The sequence below is a fragment of the Lepidochelys kempii genome, chromosome 3 (assembly GCF_965140265.1).
Source record: "Lepidochelys kempii isolate rLepKem1 chromosome 3, rLepKem1.hap2, whole genome shotgun sequence".
In the NCBI taxonomy this organism is placed as follows: Eukaryota; Metazoa; Chordata; order Testudines; family Cheloniidae; genus Lepidochelys; species Lepidochelys kempii.
Genome location: NC_133258.1, coordinates 118,643,866 through 118,662,804, shown reverse-complemented (window position 1 = coordinate 118,662,804; position 18,939 = coordinate 118,643,866). Strand labels below are relative to the sequence as shown.

Here is an 18,939-nt window from a genome sequence, read left to right as displayed (position 1 = left end):
AAACTGTTTCAAATACCAAGCAGCCCTCTAAGAAGCAAAATCTATTTACTCATTTAACCGAACAGCACTATAGCCTCTTGGAGTTTTTAAAATCAAACACATATTTTACTCTTATAATTTCAGTGTAATTAGAAGAAGGAAGGGTCTATTTAAATGAAGAGAACTTTAGGACCAATTCATAGAAGAAGAAAGCACTGGAAGGGAAGGGAAAGAAATGGTCTTTAGCTCACTTTTAAAAGTTGCCAATCTTTAGACTGTGGCAATAAATAACGATAATATAAAGCCACGCAGATTAGTTTAGGCTACATGACTGTCTCATCAATATGTTCCTATGAAATAAAATAAAATAACTACTTAAAAGACTGTGCATGGGGCTTGTCCTGCAGCCTAGCGATAGTACAGCTGTTACCAGGAAGACACACAACCGAGTCAGAGTCAAACACTGGACCTAATTCCCCAGGTCAGCAGGAGGCATGTGTTCTTTCCATAGAGAGGAGGGGGAATGCTTCATGTCCCACTCAGTCTGACACCCTTACAGCTGGCCAGGCAGGCAGCAGCAATTAGCTCCTGTGGAATAATGTGGGGGAGAGTTGGGTCAGCCTGATGTGGGGCCATTTAGAAAGGGAAATAGGTCAGTGGGAATGAAGAGATTCCAGAGGATGACCTATCACAGCCCAACACCTTGATGCCTGACTTGTTTCTGTCTTGAAGTCTTATTTGTTGATAATTTTTTTTAAATCTAGGTGACATTAGGTTGCATAACTTGTCCATTATTTCGTTAAGGGAGAGAAATATTGACCATGAATATGGAGTTATCTTCTGTTCTCTTCAGAAATGGATGTTTATGTTCTTCGCTTCCACTTGGACAGCTACCAGAGGGGATCACAAGTAACCTTGGGCTCCAGTATATTCATCTGTAAAGAACATTCTCATCTCAGTACAGCACTGCAGTGTCCAAACTGGCTAAAAGCCCAACTCGTTTGTAAAACCTAAACCCATGTCCTTCAAGACAAGAAGCAAATGTGATAGCTGGCACCCTTACACAAATATGTGTTACGGTAAAATCCACTTCCACCTTCCTACCTATTATATTTTACAGTGTCAAGAGGCATTTATATGTACCCTCCATGGAAGCAAAAATCCACACCAGATAGTGTGGTTAAACCAAAAGCTCCAAGTCTCAGGGCAAGTCTATACTACAGCGCTGCATTGACACAGCAAGCTGCGTCACTGTAGAGTCTGGTGAAGATGCACTATGCTAATGGGAGAGCGCGCTCCCATGAGCATAATTACTCCACCTCGGAGAGAAGCAGATATAGAGCGGGGGGTGGGGGGGGGCAACGTAAGTTATATCGACTTCGGCTGTAGTGTAGACCTGCCCTCAGATACAACATAAGACAGAAGACAAAGGGGAGCCTAACTCTCCACTGCCTTGCACCTTATGTAGCATCATTTATACCTGGATAAACTGAGGCATGTAAAACCATTCTGACAGGGTTTTACACTCACTGTTTACAGGCATATGGACTTGATCCTGCAGGGTGCTGAGCACTTTGGTCCTGATCCAGGAAAGCACTTGCACCCTGGTTTAACTTTAAGCCCAGACAGGACTACTCATGCTTTTAAAGTCAAGCAGGTGTGTAAATGTTTTGCTGGATCAGGGCTACAGCATTCAGCCCCTTGCAACGTAGATCCCTTAAGAGCAGTTTAGACTACCCAAGGTGTGGGAAAAGGAGAATTGGGCTCAGAGCACCTCCAAGCATTTATAAAGGGTGGAGAGTATTCCATGTTCCAGAATATTTCATTTAAAAACAGAGGCTAAGTGTAAAGAGAACTAACCACAGCTTTCATTTGTGAAGTAGTACAGTTTTTTTAGCTGGGGGCAGGAGAACATGTCAACCCATAGCTCCTTCTCCATCCCCACAACCCTCTACCCACTCAAACCAACATTTTCAGTGTTCCACCAGCAGTTCAAAGTGTTAAAGGGTAGTTCTCACTCTGACGCCTACTCCGCACTGTCTTGTGGACTCAGAGCTTACAAGCCCATGCCTGAGCATCCACACTGCACTTTAAATCTGGTTTACAATTGCTGGACCCAGATATAGACCCATCCTAATGTGTCCATACTGCAAGCTAAATATAAGTCAACAGTATAACACTGTTGCAAAAAAAAAGCGAACATCATTCTGGGACGTTTTAGCAAGAGTGTTGTAAGCAAAATCCACGAAGTAATTCTTCCACTCTACTCCGTGCTGATTAGGCCTCAGCTGGAGTATTGTGTCCAGTTCTGGGCAACACATTTCAGGAAAGAGGTGGACAAATTGGAGAAAGTCCAGAGAAGAGCAACAAAAATGATTAAAGGTCTAGAAAACATGACCTATGAGGGAATATTGAAAAAACCGGGTTTGTTTAGCCTGGAAAAGAGAAGACTGAGAGGGGACAAGATAACAGTTTTCAAGTACATAAAAGGTTGTTACAAGGAGGAGGGAGAAGAATTGTTCTTAACCACTGAGGACAGGACAAGAGGCAATGGGCTTAATTGCAGCAAGGGCAATTTAGGTGGGACATTAGGAAAAACTTCCTAACTGTCAGGGTGGTTAAGCACTGGAATAAATTGCCTAGGGAGGTTGTGGAATTTCCATCATTGGAGATTTTTTAAGAGCAGGTTAGACAAACACCTGTCAGTGATGGTGTAGATAATATTTAGTCCTGCCATGAGTGCAGGGGACTGGATTAGATGACCTCTTGAGGTTCCTTCCAGTCCTATGATTACATGCAGACATTCTGGATGACTGGAAAAAGGCTAATGTAGTGCCAATCTTTAAAAAAGGGAAGGAGGAGGATCTGGGGAACTACAGGCCAGTAAGCCTCACCTCAGTCCCTGGAAAAATCATAGAGCAGGTCCTCAAGGAATCAATTCTGAAGCACTTAGAGGAGAGGAAAATGATCAGAAACAGTCAGCATGGATTCACCAAGGGCAAGTCATGCCTGACTAATCTAATTGCCTTCAATGATGAGATAACTGGCTGTCTGGATGAGGAGAAATCAGTGGACGTGTTATTCCTTGACTTTAGCAAAGCTTTTGATACGGTCTCCCACAGTATTCTTGCCAGCAAGTTAAAGAAGTATGGGCTGGATGAAGGGACTATAAGGTGGCTAGAAAGCTGGCTAGATCATCAGGCTCAACGGGTAGTGATCAATGGCTCCATGTCTAGTTGGCAGCTGATATCAAGCAGAGTGCCCAAGGGTCCGTCCTGGGGCCGGTTTTGTTCAATATCTTCATTAACGATCTGGAGGATGGCGTGGACTGCACCCTCAGCAACTTTGCAGATGACACTAAACTGGGAGGAGTGGTAGATACGCTGGAGGATAGGGATAGGATACAGAGGGACCTAGACAAATTAGAGGATTGGGCCAAAAGAAATCTGATGAGGTTCAACAAAGACAAATGCAGAGTCCTGCACTTAGAACGGAAGAATCCCACGCTCCGCTACAGACTAGGGACCGAATGGCTCAGCAGCAGGTCTGCAGAAAAGGACCAAGGGGTTACAGTGGACAAGAAGCTGGATATGAGTCAACAGTGTGCCCTTGTTGCCAAGAAGGCTAACAGCATTTTGGGCTGTATAAGTAGGGGCATTGCCAGCAGATCGAGGGACGTGATCGTTCCCCTCTATTCAACATTGGTGAGGCCTCATCTGGAGTACTGGGTCCAGTTTTGGGCCCACACTACAAGAAGGATGTGGAAAAACTGGAAAGCGTCCAACAGAGGGCAACAAAAATGATTAGGGGACTGGAACACATGACTTATGAGGAGAGGCTGAGGAAACTGGGATTGTTTAGTCTGCAGAAGAGACGAATGAGGGGGGATTTGATAGCTGCTTTCAACTACCTGAAAGGGGGTTCCAAAGGGGATGAATCTAGACTGTTCTCAGTGGTAGCAGATGACAGAACAAGGAGTAATGGTCTCAAGTTGCAGTGGGGGAGGTTTAGGTGGGATATTACGAAAAAACTTTTTCACTAGGAGGGTGGTGAAGCAGTGGAATGCGTTACCTAGGGAGGTGGTAGAATCTCCTTCCTTAGAAGTTTTTAAGGTCAGGCTTGACAAAGCCCTGACTGGGATGATTTAGTCGGGGATCGGTCCTGCTTTGAGCAGGGGGTTGGACTAGATGACCTCTTGAGGTCCCTTCCAACCCTGATGTTCTATGATTCTATGATTCTGACCTAGGTCTGTGGCTTGAGCTGCATCCACATTGCAGAATGACAGGGGTTGGACCTGAGTCACAGTTCCAGCCCCTAGCAGTATCCTACGACCTGGGTTCTGTGTGCTTGCTGACCCAAGTCAGACTGATTTATGTGTGTGGAAGGGGTATTTGGGCTCAAACCTGAGTCAGAGACCATGCTTAGTATGTAGCATAGACATAGCTTGAGTGGCTAGTTAACTATAGTCCTTCTGATTCCAGGTGAGCAAAATTATTATACAATAAAGGAAAGTTTGTTTTCTTTTAAGTCAAATTTTTAAAACTCTTACCTTATTTTTCCAGTCTAATCTATATTCCTGGGAAAACAAGAGCAAAAACAGCAACTGGAACTCAACAGCAAAGAATCTCCACTCTTCTGCCAGTTAATGTGTGTGTGTGTGGGTCTGTGTGTGTTCGTGTTCGCACCTGCGCGTGCACAGACAGCAGCTTGCAGTGAAAACTCTTCAGTTGCTGGCAGTGCAGTGCAAACGCTTTTTGCAAAACAAACAGTTGAAAAGTCTTGGAGCCAAAAATCTCCAGTAGTTTGTAATACTTTAATCTGGGAAAAAAGGCTAACAAGTCACGTAAAAAGAATTAACACTTATTTAAATAAATAAAAATCGTGTGTGTATGTTCCTCCCTACTCTGTGTCATTATCTTTAAAATTATGAGCAAAAATTCTACCGTCAGCTACCAAAAAATGAAGGGGGGAAAAAAAAAACAATACTGCACACTGGCTAGTATAAGAGTTTGAGGGTTATGTTTCACTACTGTGAAATCTCAGCTGTGAAACAGTCTTCATTAAAAAAACACCCAAGATTGTTTTTATAGCCTTTTAATCAATAAATCATCCACACAATGCTCCACAGTTCCCCTGAAAGCTAAATTCAACATCTCTACCTTTTTTCTAATTTTTCATGCATTTTCCTAACTGAACATTACTCAATATGCATATGCAGGAAGAAAAAGGATGCTTTGAGTGAAGTATTCATTCAGTAACTGTTCTTATTATTAAAATATTGTGAAATCCTGCAAATAAAATATATAGAGAGATTATTGGAGGTTCTTCATAATACACAGAAATAAAGAAATGAATGGGGGGAAAATTAGCTTACTTCCAAGGACATCAATAAAAATCTAAATTAAAGGGGCCAAATTCTGCAATAACTAATGCCTCATGCAAAACTAATTCATGTTAGTAGAGAATGTGTATTTAAAACCATATACAGGATACTGCAAAATTATAAAGTTAGTCAGTTTAGTCTGATAAAGTCAGATCTTGTTCAGATTCTGACTTTCTCCAGAGCTTTTTGTTAATGAGTGTACTGGGCTTTATGCAACTTACATTTTGTTAAAAGTAAAAATAATAACGTTTTACACCTCTTTTTTATGCCAAACTATTTTAATAATTTGTTATAGTATACCAGTATATGTGTGGGAATGCAGCTTATGTTTTTATGACATGAAACACTAGCTTTATTGTCTTTATTGGGTCCGTTAATTGTGTGTACAACAAACTTACTCATCGCTTACAGCCACATGTGTATTAGTACATACAAATATACATATCCATACTCCCACTCCCACGAGCGTGTTATATGTTACATCTCTTCAATATTAATTTATTTATCAAAATATTAATTTCTTTAATAATCAGCAGCAAGGATACTTTAAAAGCTGTTTTTCCTCACATAATTGCCACCTTCAGAAATAGTTAAGATCCGGCACATCACGTAGTGCAGTTTATAAATTCATGTCACTTAATCAATCATGATGTGAAAGAGAGAACCCAGAACAGCACATTTTCCTATGCTAATACAATTATTCAAATGTGCCTCAAAATTCACGTCTTGCTATTGATTTAGAACAATAGTTCTCAACCTGTGGGGCAAGATGCCTCAGAGGGTCATCTGCAGTTATCTGTGGGGAGGGGAAGGAGATCAGACGCCTGTTTTCAATTCCCTATCCCTAGCTTTTTGCTGAAATGGCAAGCTTTCACAACCCAACTTCAGATGCTATTGTGTACCCCCATACAGCACTGTGCCAATTCCAGCAGTACCTCCCCATTGCTGAAATTATAAAAAACTCTTGTTGTACCTAAGAAAAGCTATTGCAAGTGGCCAAAATGCAGGGTGTCCTAGAATGACAGAGGTAGAGAACCCCTAATATAGAATATGAATCTTTGCAGTCACTGAAATGAGGTAATTTACTCGGCAACACAGAGAATATTGTATGTACACTTTTCATACTTTTCTACCCTATATTTTGCTATAAAATACACAATCCATTTTGGATTTCCTTACTAACAGGGGAGACTAAAGGGAAGGTTGCTGATAGTGAATCCAACATATGTGACTTCAAAAAAGTGAGAAATGGTTTCTGAGAATGCAGTAGTACAACGGTATTAGATTTCAAAAAGGCAAATTTGAAGGAAGTTAAGACCCAATTGAAAAACCACCATCGTCAACAGAACTCACAACAGTTCAAGCACAATGAGACTCTGATTCATGATCAGGGTTTCTATGCATGACCATAATATAAAATAAACAGACAATGAACAATAACCATGTGTTTATATTTATCATTTGTATTATGGAGGCCTCGATTAACATTGGTGCACCAGTATGCTAAAATGCTCCACAAGCACAGAAGATGACTGAGGCCCTACCAGATCTGGAGCTGACAATCTTAGGCCCTGATCCTGCAAGCATTTACACACATAGTGCCATTGAGTTCAATGAGACTGCTCAGATGTGTAAGTGTTTGAGGATTGAGACCTAAGAAATTTTTTAAAGAAAATCATAATCAGGGTACCGGAAGACAACAGAGCGCTGGTTATCATGCTGACCAATCCCATTTCCTTGTACTCCACCTGTCTGTCTGTATCTATCTGTTGTCTCTTATCGTATACTCAGATTGTAAGCTCTCTGGAACAGGGACTGTCTTTTTCTGCTTTGAGCAGGGGGTTGGACTAGATGACCTCCTGAGGTCCCTTCCAACCCTAACCTTCTATGATTCTATGATTCTGGATCTGTACAGTGCCTAACACAATGGGGTCCTGGTCCATAACTCAGGTTCTTAGGCAGTATGATGGATACAAATAAATAAACAAACAAGCAAACAAATAAAGAATAGGTGGTGGAGGAGGAAGAAAAGGGAATCTACTATCTGACTACTGATGTTGCTGGTCAGAATGAGTTACTGGATTTAATCAGTGTTCTGAGGCTTAGTCCATCCTTTAGAATGGTTGGTACTCTTCAGTAAGGGAACCATTCCACAGAACACGCTCTTACAAAAATACTTGTGGTAGAAATAAAAGAAAGAAAAACTATTAACAGTGTCTCAGGTATTTCCCGCAATACTATTCCAATGAGTAATATCCTTTTGTCTTATTGTTCTATACAGTGATCTAAATGTGCACACAGGAATCAACAAATGTAGGCCATAGTAAAAAAATCTACTATTTACTCAAAACTTACATGTAATCAAAGAGACGGGGAAAACATGTACAATCACACAAATTGTGGACAGGACTGTCAAAAATCAAAGTCCAAAGTTAAGTTCCTAAGCCCACACTTAGGACACCTAAGTATCTTGATATTGAAAGGCACTGAGCACATGCATGCAACTCCCACTGACTTCCAGGGGAATTAGTGGGTGCTCAGCACCTCTGAACTTACAGAACTTAATTTTAGACTTCCATTTTTGAAAATGTGATCCTAAATAAATAAAGGCCATTATGGCATTAAGCCCCGCCCCCCCCCCCTTTGCTGGTAACAGCTCATCTTAAGTGATCACTCTCCTTACAGTGTGCACGATAAACACCCATTTTTTCATGTTCTGTGTTTATATAAATCTCCTCACTGTATTTTCCACTGAATGCATCGGATGAAGTGAGCTGTAGCTCACGAAAGCTTATGCTCAAATAAATTGGTTAGTCTCTAAGGTGCCACAAGTACTCCTTTTTTTTATTAAGCTTTAAGTGTTTTCATGGTCTCTGCGTATATAATGTCTTCTGCAGTTTCCACAGTATGCATCTGATGAAGTGAGCTGTAGCTCACAAAAGCTCATGCTCAAATAAATTGGTAAGTCTCTAAGGTGCCACAAGTACTCCTTTTCTTTTTACGATTTTATTTAGTTATAGATATATGTGCGCACACGTGTGCGTATAAACATGTTCTATCTTTATGATGTGAAATGGCAGAGGAAGAAGAAAATAAAAGGCAACAAAGTTCAATTGGGGATTAAAATAACCTTTTTTTTTTAAGTAGCACCTTCAGACTTTTTAACCTGATGTAGAGTAGCAGGGAAAAGCATTTGAGAAAGCTCAGTCACTTCTTTGTAGCTTAAAGCTTTTTTCCCCTTATTCCAGGCTTAAACAGAGTTCAGTGGGGCATCAAAATGCCTCAGTTTTAAATTACAGTCTGTACTTTAAAATAGAATGCATGCACGACATGTTCCTGAAGCTAGAGGGTGGGAGTGTTATTCACTGAAAATTGAAGGCTTGTTGAGTCAATAATCTTCTTTCACAGAGTAACAATTTTCAGCTAAAATTTCTTGACCCAAACAAAGGAAAACAAGATCATTCAGTTATTTTATAACACTGCAGGAGAAAGCAAAAGGAAAGTGGGAGAAAGACACCACTCTCATCCCTCACTGTGTAAAAACAATGGAAAATTTAATTCACAAGTATTCCTATTTCCCCCCTCTTTCTTGAATTTAACATATTCCCAAATAGTTATTTTCAGCTCAAGAGATGAATAAAAGTAAATAACCAGAGGCTACAATTGCTAGCATGCACTATCCATGTATTTATCAGCCACAGGCTACATTTACTTTCTATTATCAAGAACCAGTTTACTGACCTTTCTTCAAATCAGCAATAGCATTCTGAGTTTTCTTAACGGCACTTGAATTTTTATTAGGTTTTCTTTTTTTTCTTTTGGTTTGTTTACTTGCAAAGTATCCATCTGGACTACCAAATTATAGAGTCTCTACCACCACTTTTCCCTTACTGCTTCTGATTTCCCCTTTCCCTACACCCCTGTAGCCTGTCTACCCTAATAATAATTATTTGTATTATGGTAGCACCCAGAAGCTTTGATCCCACTGGACAAAGCCCTGCATAAATATAATCAAAAAGCTTACCATGTACGAAATGAGAGGAGATCATTATTATCAAGTCTCAATTACATATCTGAAATAGCACTGGAAATGATTTGTCTGGTCTACGCAAGACTTCAGTCATTTCCAATGCTTTTTCAGGAGGAACCTTTTGATGAAAAATTTTTTCTGTGGAGGCTCTACTTCCTGCTGTAGACAAGACACTTAGCTGCCATTACTGCGCTAGATATTTCTTCCCATCAGATAAGCATCTACTTGAAACATTGCTCTATGGTCCAAACCCATCTAACTTTACATTTAAGCTGCACCATTCACTATATTACCTAAGCAGAGAACCTTGAAAATCTAATTTTCACAATAATAGGAGCAGTTCAAAAATACATAGTATGCAAAGAATAACTGCTCAGCATTTTAAATGCCCCTTTGTGTAATACACAAAATATCAGAAATATTAAGTGGTAAACAAAACCACAGAGGAATAATTGTTGTGTTGCTGTCCATACTGTCAAATGTAATACAACAAGGTCCCATTTTACTATGGAGCTGGGACCTCTGTAAAAGTTTGTGCACCCAAACTTAAACATGACTCACATAAGGTACAGACAGCATTCTAATTTCATGGTTCATTGCTATTTTTATTTGTTCATAAGATTGTTGAGCATCCATAAAAAAGACCCAATAAAGATATTAGATTTTAGGATCAACCTGAGAAAACAGAAGCTAAAGGCAGAGAAGATCTAGTACAGCATTTATTCCATTGCACAGCAAATGATGGATATCATCTTTCCCCACTCACCCCAAAGGAAATATCTGATATTAAACTGATTCTAGATCTGATCTTAGCTAAAAGACTAAAAGGAAATGTGTTAGGAGGCTGCTTGCTATACAGTATAGGTTAGTGGCCCACTGAGCTTTGGAATGATCTAGGAGGGAAGCCATCCAGTCTCCTCTAGGGGCCTAGTACAGAGCAGGGGACTTGTAGATAGTGTAGGAGAAACTTGTGTTCTAAGGCAAGGTGATCTTGGTAGAGTCACTTGACCTTGTACTCCAACCAAGCTGGAAACTGGACAAAAATAGGACCTTAGTGAAAAATAAGATACTGCATCTGAGAACTTTCCTGTGGAAATCAATTAAAAACTAATAACAAATAATAAATGAAACTTCCCATTTCACCCCCTCATCCTAGCTATCTCATCAGCGGTGAAAGTTTATGAAATGACAACCACCACACGCAGAGAGTCTAGAGCTAATCTAAGCTCTTTTACTGCCTGCAACAACCATTTTGCTGATGTATCATTAGGGAGCCTCATCTGCAAAGCGAACAGAAAGGTAAAGGATTTTTACCTTTCCAGCGATCACAGAACTGTGTATCTTTTGCCACTACTCCTTAACTTTAAAGAAATTTCCTCCGTAGTAGCTGTTCTCCAGACATTTTCATCCAAGCTTCTCCCCCCTCCCCGCCTAATAAGGAACAGTTTCCATTTATTACTTCCTTTCCTTCACAGAGAACCAAATACCCAGGTTTTCTCAAAAGCCTGGCATTTCCTTCCAACTGTGACCAAAACAAAAGTGCTGTAAGTACTATTCTACGCAACATTTCACTTGGACTCTTAGTGACTCCACATGGTCAAAACCCTCTAGGGCAAACCCTCCAGATAGCTGAACATTTAAGAGAAGGAAGGGGAACTTTGTATAGCACCTGATGGGCCATTAAGAGTAGCCAATAAAACTATATTTTGTTTGTAGACATTTGTCACCAATCCACATTACAAATTTGTCTGCTTTGAACTTTATGGGGGACATTCATACCAGGACTTTTATCTACAATGTGTGAAGGAAATGGAACAACTATTGACCTGTTTAGCTATGCTTACTATGACACTAACCTGTTGGGAAACTTCCAAAAGGATGACACAAATCAGCTTTCAGAGCTACAGAAGGTGGTTAACTCCTCTTGAAATCCATCAAAGCGGTAGCCTTTTACCAGTGCCAGGGAAAACCATCCAACATTTATTATTTGGTTTCTTTGTTCTTTTAGCTATGTGTAGAAGTTTTCTACGTAACTTAGAGCGAGCAGTTATGATGTCATCTAACACCCTTAAAAAGTAAACTATAATAGGTAAACTGTATAGGACTATCATGAACGAAAACATAACCAAATTTTTTTATTAAAAACACAACCTTGGCATCATTTGAGACTAAAATAGCCCATGGAAACTTATTGACTACTCTCAACAATAGCATTACAAAACAGATTTTAAAAACAGCACTCAAAGAATATATTGAATGCCCCCCAAATGACTCCCAAACACCCAGTTTTAAACTAGAGGAATTTGGGGAATATTACAGCAGAGACATTGGTCAAGGGTTTTGGTAGCTAGACAAAAACTGGATACAAAACGTTACTGTCCAAGTAAGTGCGGGAGGGAGCTGGTGCGGGTGGAATAATATGTTCAGTCAATTCTTACCCGCAGAAAGAACCACGTTACAGTATTTACCACTCCAGCATCCTTTGGACACTGACTGTTCCTATTCCAAGTAATATATGCGCTAGTGTCATTTTAATCCCAACACAATCTCAGAAGGACAAGTATTTTTTGATAATACAAGAATGATTTTCTTTCTGAGATTAAGAAGGTGGAGGATAGTTCATTCACAAGATAGGAAATAATGTGTATACATATGTAGGGTTGCTTTTGTTTTTAAATGGAATGAAAAGAGAAAAGATCTTCCACTCCATGCTAGTCTCAGGAAACCCCCTCCTTCCACCTTTTAAAATAGTAGGATTTTTGAGTGGATGAAGCAGATTTGGGATTTTTATCAAAGTTTTTTAGTTGTGAATTCAATGAATAAAGGTATTTAAGACTAAGTCACAAATTTAAAGCTAGGGGGCCAAAAATTTTATAATTCAATTATAACACCATCAACTCACGGTTAGAATAATAATGAACTACTGAATATACCAAACACTTAGTGACGCATAATACCCAATACTCTTCTCATACTTTGATGATGGGCCTCCCCCACCGCAGGCACCTTATAAAAGTAGGACAGATGCTGAAATTTGAAATAGTTTGCATATCGCATGTAACAAAACTGTAACCAAATTATTAGACCATTATGTGGTTGGTAATTCTTTACACTGTGTGTGGTAGGGAGACATAATCAACTACAGAGAGGGGGAAAGGGCCTGCCCACATCAAAGTTTTTAAATCTGTTTAACTGTTGCCAGAACAGCCTATGTCCACACTATTTGCTATGTACAACTGACTGTCAACAACCATTTCTGAGTTAGTCTCAAAAACGGTTTACTGGAAAAATGCTGAAACAAAAACCAGTTCAAAAATAAGTGGACAACACTGTTTAAACCAATTTTCATAGCTCCTCCACAAAGCACACATATATCTAAGTGTATAAAACCAGGTGGAAGGAATTTATGACATACATACTTCTGGTCACTGTCCTATGTTTTAAAAATGGAACTTTAAAAGATCTAAAAATACGCTGATTACACAGTCTTTTCTTTAACACAGGCTTCAAAACGTCTGTAGACAGGACAGATCAGATAGGTGATTTGAACAACAGAAAAACCTACAAGGTGGAGAGAGACTCAGCTTGATCAGCCTACCAAGTGGAATTGTCACAACATAAAACAATTTTATGATAATTTTCTAGTTCTGAATATTTGATTGATTTGCTGCAAATTCTTCTTATGCTTTTAGAAATGGATGGTAGCATCATATGTCATTGGAAAAATGCAGTAAGTTCTTGGATTTCACATGTAACTCCAGTGTCTAGATAAGTTAAGCACACTTAATTTACCTGCTCTTCGAATGGGTCCCTCCACTAATTTAAAACGATTACACGCCCACTGAACTGTAGGAGATCTCTTGGAAATATCCTACAGTTCAATGCAACTGTATTCACAGCCACAAATCACTTGGTTTAACCAATTTGCTCTTTTAACCTAAAAATATTTAAACTGGTTTAAGTTTGTGCGGGTACATGAAGCTGATTTACTTCTTATAAAACCACCAGAGGTAAACGGCAACACAGCGAAAACATATTTTGCATCTTACATCTGGCATTTATCAGGGCACTGAAGACCTCCATGTGCAGATAGCTCTGATGTCTCTGCTAAGTGTATCAATTTATCGGTGTTAGTTTGTTTTTTTCAATTATGCATAAAGCTAATACAACTAGGCAAGGTTAATTTAACATGATCATCTATCACAAAAACTCAAGTGATAATAACCAGACCAATATAAAGTATTACTATAATTCTGATTAATACCATCCTTTAGACTGTTCCAATAGACTAAAACAGAATTAACTTGTGAAAAGATGTGTCCAGTAGTTTTGATATTTGCAAGTGTCTCATAGTTTGCTGACAACTAATGAACTGTGTTCGGGGTTTGAAGGGAATAACTCATGGCAGCGTTGCTTCCTTACTGATGCCTACAAGGTCTTTAAAATAAAATAAAAACGTATTTCAGGGGAGAAAACCCTCAAAGGAAGAGTCAGGAGTTAAAAAGACCCTGAATAATTCTCTTGCGTATGAGTGCAAAACCAAAAAAGCTAACAAGGAGCTATACTCTTTCCTCTCCACACACAGAGACAAATCTGGGTACAAATTTGTGAATCAGTTAAAGTCCTGAACCAGTTCAAGCTATGAACACAAACACACACACAATATCTGAACCTTATACTGACAGAATAAACTATATTTAATATGGCAAACTATTGGCCACTAAACAAATTAATACCAAATGAATTATCTGACTAAGAGACTTCCTTTAAGGGATACGGGATTACCCTAAATAATATATTGATCATTCACTGTAATCAGTTTTCATTATGCTTTTAAAACCAATGTGGTACTGAAATTGTTATATATTTGTCATCCCAAAATCTCATCCACATATCATAGACACAATAAGATCTTTATAAAGTATTTTTCATTTTGAAATAATGTACTACTATTCTACAACTGGCACATTAATTTCTTACTGGTAAGCTTGATGGTCTTTCTTGTTGTATTAGGTTTAAGTCTTCATGGTTAGGCTTTCCTGAGGCTATAGGGGGTTGGGATCTGTTTCCATAGCCTTCCTGAGACATGTCCTGCAAAAACAAAATTATAAAAAAAATATGGTTATTCATATGCCACAGCAGTCACAGCTAAACCCATGTGAAGAAAAGGTGAAGAGATAACAGCTGACTTCTGATCTGTTTTTTGTTGATCAAAATTTTGTATTAGACAAACCTTATTTTTCAGTGGAATCATCAGTCCTACTGGGTGCCATTATGACTTTAATGTTTTATAAAGGAATAAGAATGACAAGAGTTTAAACAGAGTTGTGTGTCCATTTATGTTCCTCTGGTACAGGTTAAAAAAATCAATTAAATACTTTTTTTTGAGAGATTAGAGGGATTAAGAAGCCAAAATATTCTCCAGATGATCAAATACTGATAGCAAATCTTTGATGAAATACTGAACCAGTTGGAAGATCTTACAATGTTGGATCTGAGAATGCTATATAATCAGACTCCACCACCACCCTGACACAGCTTTCAAACATAAACTCTGAGCCCATAAAACCCTCTCTGCAATTGTGTGAAATATATATGGCCTAACTTTCCAGAAAAGAACTAGAGTTGATCAGTGGTACATCTATGTCTATATCAGCAACTTATGTGAAAGTCAAGAGCCTTCCTAAGGCCATGGCACAAGCCTAAGCAGTGTTACATAATGGCATAAGATCACTTACACCACGTAGAAAAGATATTCTCTAGATGCAGAGATAGTCTTAGCCACTATACTTCAGGTTACCAACTTCTACACATAAAGTCGAGGAGGAGGACAGAATGTGAAATGCTTATTTTAGCATGTATAACTGGCAGGGAATGTTGAAGAACCAGTTTCTGAGTGTGCAGGAAAAAAAGTATCATACTTTAAAGGTTTTTCTGTTTTGTTTCATTTCATTTTTGGTTTTTTATTTCTCCCCAATTTGTACAACACATTGCTGGCTTAAGTTGTTTTTGTTTCCCTATCTTACAAGTTTGATAAGCACGTAAAAGAACAATTATTTTTAAAGACTACATTTTTTGGCTTGAAAGTGTACCTCAAGCTTCTCTCCACCCCCACCCATACTCAAAAAAAATTACACTGCTGCTACTTATAAAGGACTATTCCTATAGCTAAGATTCCCTGGTCCAACAGCAGTTATTGACAATATAGTGACACCACAAAAATTAGCTTGCAGAGCAGTAGTTTTCTGCCCCTGCTCTAATGAAAGTCTGACACAGGGAAATATGTGAACAACCATACTGTTTTCACCCAGCCATCTCTGTCATTTTGAGCGAAACTGCAAAAATATTAACTGGAAGAAGAAATAAGAGCAAGAGAAAATTTAACAAGGTTTAAAAACAAAAGCTAACAAAACTGACAGTAGTATGTAAACCAACAATAAACTGGTCTATCCATCATAAGCATGTTTCAAGTAAAATCAAGGAACACGTAAAAGGCCAGCACTTCAATCTGGTTACCAGCAGAGGGTAACAATTAGGTTTACGGGTGACAAAGGCTGATGGCTGAATCATTATTATCTACTGTGACACACCCCCCTCCTGCTTTTTCCCCTCCCAGATTTCCACTTGTCACACAGTTCTCCTGCTGTGTAGACCAGCAGGTTCCTGTGGATTAACAGCGAGGTTTAAAATCAACAAATGGCACAAGTCCTCCATTCAGTAGCCTTCACCCTGTTACAAAGGAGCAAAAAGGTGGAGGACAGCTTCACAATAGGCAAACAAATGAGCAAACCTCTGCTTTCCTTTTTGTTTAAGCACACACAGTCACACACTATTTGTGGTCACTGAACACGCGTCCGTAATAAACCCGGTTTAGAAAACAGTAGCAACAGTGGATTTGAACTGTGCATTCAGCATTCTATTTCCTTTTCATTCTCCCTTTACAGCCAACAAACAAGAACCACTTAAAAAAAAAAAAATCACTGAGAAAGATAAATGGGATATTCAATTTGGCAGACATCATCTCAGAAATAAAGTTATTCTTCATTCCAAACCGACACTGTTGCATTAGGACAATTTTCCTGGGAAATGAAAGATGTTTTATGGTTTGAAAAATCAAATAAGAGTTATTAACCCCTTATGAAGTACCAAGCATGGCTGTGCCCACATGTTTGCTGGGTCTTATTTAAAAACGCATTTCCTACTAAAATTTCCTGGGGGGAGGAAACGTGTTTTCATGAGAAGCACAGAAGGACGAATTGAATCAGTTCTTGGTTATTCATTTGGAGACTGTCTGAACTGACAGCCCTGTAGCCTTAAATGCACTATTTAGCCACAGATTTTCTTAACAGGCAGAAGGAGAACAAGCTTCCCTATAATAGACCACCAGTGCTCTTCCATTCTGATCTTGGAGAGACCAAGTCTAAGGGTGGGAGGAAAGACCAGCAAGTAAGACACAGAAGTGGATACTGTAGTCAACCGTGCCAACTAAGATGTGGACATCTGTGCATTCTGAACAGGGCTGAGACCATTTCATGTAAAGTCGTTACGCAGAAACTTCTTGTGTCACTGGCAATTTGGGAGCAGCGACCTAGAGGTGAAAGACTATTGTTTGCAGTGTTGTTGTAGCTATGTTGTTCCCCGGATATCAGAGAGACAAGGTGGGTGAGGTAATATCTTTGAACAGAGCTCTTTGAAGAGCAGCTCCGTGTAAGCTCATCCAAGAGAAGGTATTACCTCATCCACCTTGTCTCTGTATGTTATTATCAGCTTTCTATGAATTTCAGACAAAGTGCTCTCTTTACTTTTTTTTAAAAAGTATTTGTTTTAAGGTTATGACAGTGGAAACCTGGAGAAATAATTTAATACACAAATTTAACAAGGTGTTGGCTTTATAAACAAAGGAAGGAGCTCAATATCATTCTTTCCCGGAACAACAGGAGGGATGAGATCACTTTTCCCTCTTACAGCAAAATATTTTAATGCACAGAACAGTAAGAATGATTCTAAGAGGTTTCTGCAAATAAAGACATGATAAGGAAAGGTATATTCAAATAGGATAGCGTGTCATGTCACTACAGGTGCATATGGAATTGTAGTTTTCATTTTCATTTCTGAGAGTGAGGAATCTTTAAGATTCCTGATAATTTTTTCCATCTTTTCACTCACAAAATTGCAACTACTGACAACTTCAGTTTTCTAAACAAAGCTTAGGGTTTTTATTAATCACAGCAAAATATAATGGTCTAGCAAGTGTGCGTGCTAGAGAGAGAAGGGCTTACTTTAAAATAGCAGGCTAAAAGTTTCCATTCACTCAAACCTTTCTAATTCTGGAAGAAATCCAGTGGCTGCTACAGCAAGAACTATCAGCAAAATCCTAAAGTAACTCTGAAAGTTGAGGTTCTCCATAAGACTTTAGGAAAGGCAGCAGACCAAGCCATCAAATTGTCAGGTGTATGCACCAAACATGGATGAAATTTTGATTTTTTAAAAATACACAGCTTTGTTTGTGTTGGAACTTTTATTTTATTCGTGAAACGCACGTTATACGAGTCACATCAAAAGAGCATGTATACAGTAAAAAGTAGATAAATTATCAAGATGACAGATAACCGAGTGAGCCTATACATATATGTGAAAAATCACACATCTGGAGATGTAAGCCCAGAAAGTAGTTAATACATACAGCTATTACATTTAAATAGCAGTGGTACCAAATTACACTTTACTAACACAATCAGGTACGGTTGTGTACCGAGGAAGCCATCTCCCTCAACATATGTCAGTACACTAATTAAAATCTCATTCAAAGAAATTGTTTACCACACCCAGTAAAAGTTGATTAATGTATATGGCCCCAAAACCAGACACTCTCAGAGATGCATGTGCATGTGATAGATTCTCTCTCTCTCTCTCTCTCGGTATTCTGTAAATTTATACCATTTAGTAAGATAGATCATGTAGCTCATTCATGTTGTCATGACTTGTCCGAAAGATCTTTGGTCCACAACTATACAGCATGAGATCTCGCTTAGCGTATGTCTGTAGAGCAAATGTTGTGTACAGGGCTAGCCCACCTGAGATAGCATAGATAACAAGAGCAGTGAAGACAATACCGCACAGGCTTCAGCGCAGGCTAGTATGCTGTACCCAGGAAATCTGCGCTGAGGCCTTCCCTGCACTGCACTGCCACGGTTATCCACACTAGCTGAATTTAAACTAGATTAGGTAGGCTAGCCCATGCACAGCTTTTGCTGTGTAGACACACTATGGAGTCAGCTGCATGGGAACCATTATGGAGTAAATGGATTTTTTAAAAATGACAACATGACACTGTGTAACTGGACCTCGCTCAAAGAGATCTGTTCACACCTACATGGGACACTTTTCTTGTTTTCTGTATCTGAGTTAATGTAGTACTGGCTTGCTCAAAACTTTTAGTTGTAATTCACGCCTCCCTACCTAGTTCTGTAGAAGGAGAGAGAGGTTAATGATAAAACAGCTTAAATTATTTGTATTTAAAATAATGAAAGCACAGTGGAGTCATTAA

At 39.0% G+C, this 18,939-nt stretch overlaps 1 protein-coding gene across 13 annotated transcripts in view; it reads right to left on the bottom strand.

The window, feature by feature from the left end:
- The window catches only part of ARID1B (AT-rich interaction domain 1B), a 404,857-nt gene that overhangs the window by 276,495 nt on the left and 109,423 nt on the right, over nucleotides 1-18,939 (bottom strand). For 12 of the 13 annotated variants that reach the window (XM_073337737.1, XM_073337740.1, XM_073337738.1 and 9 more), the window contains one exon: nucleotides 14,373-14,483. The exons of the other annotated variant lie outside the window; for it this stretch is intronic. In XM_073337737.1, coding sequence (XP_073193838.1) covers nucleotides 14,373-14,483 — 111 coding nt within the window. The remainder of the gene's footprint in view (nucleotides 1-14,372; nucleotides 14,484-18,939) is intronic. 13 annotated transcript variants of the gene reach the window in all.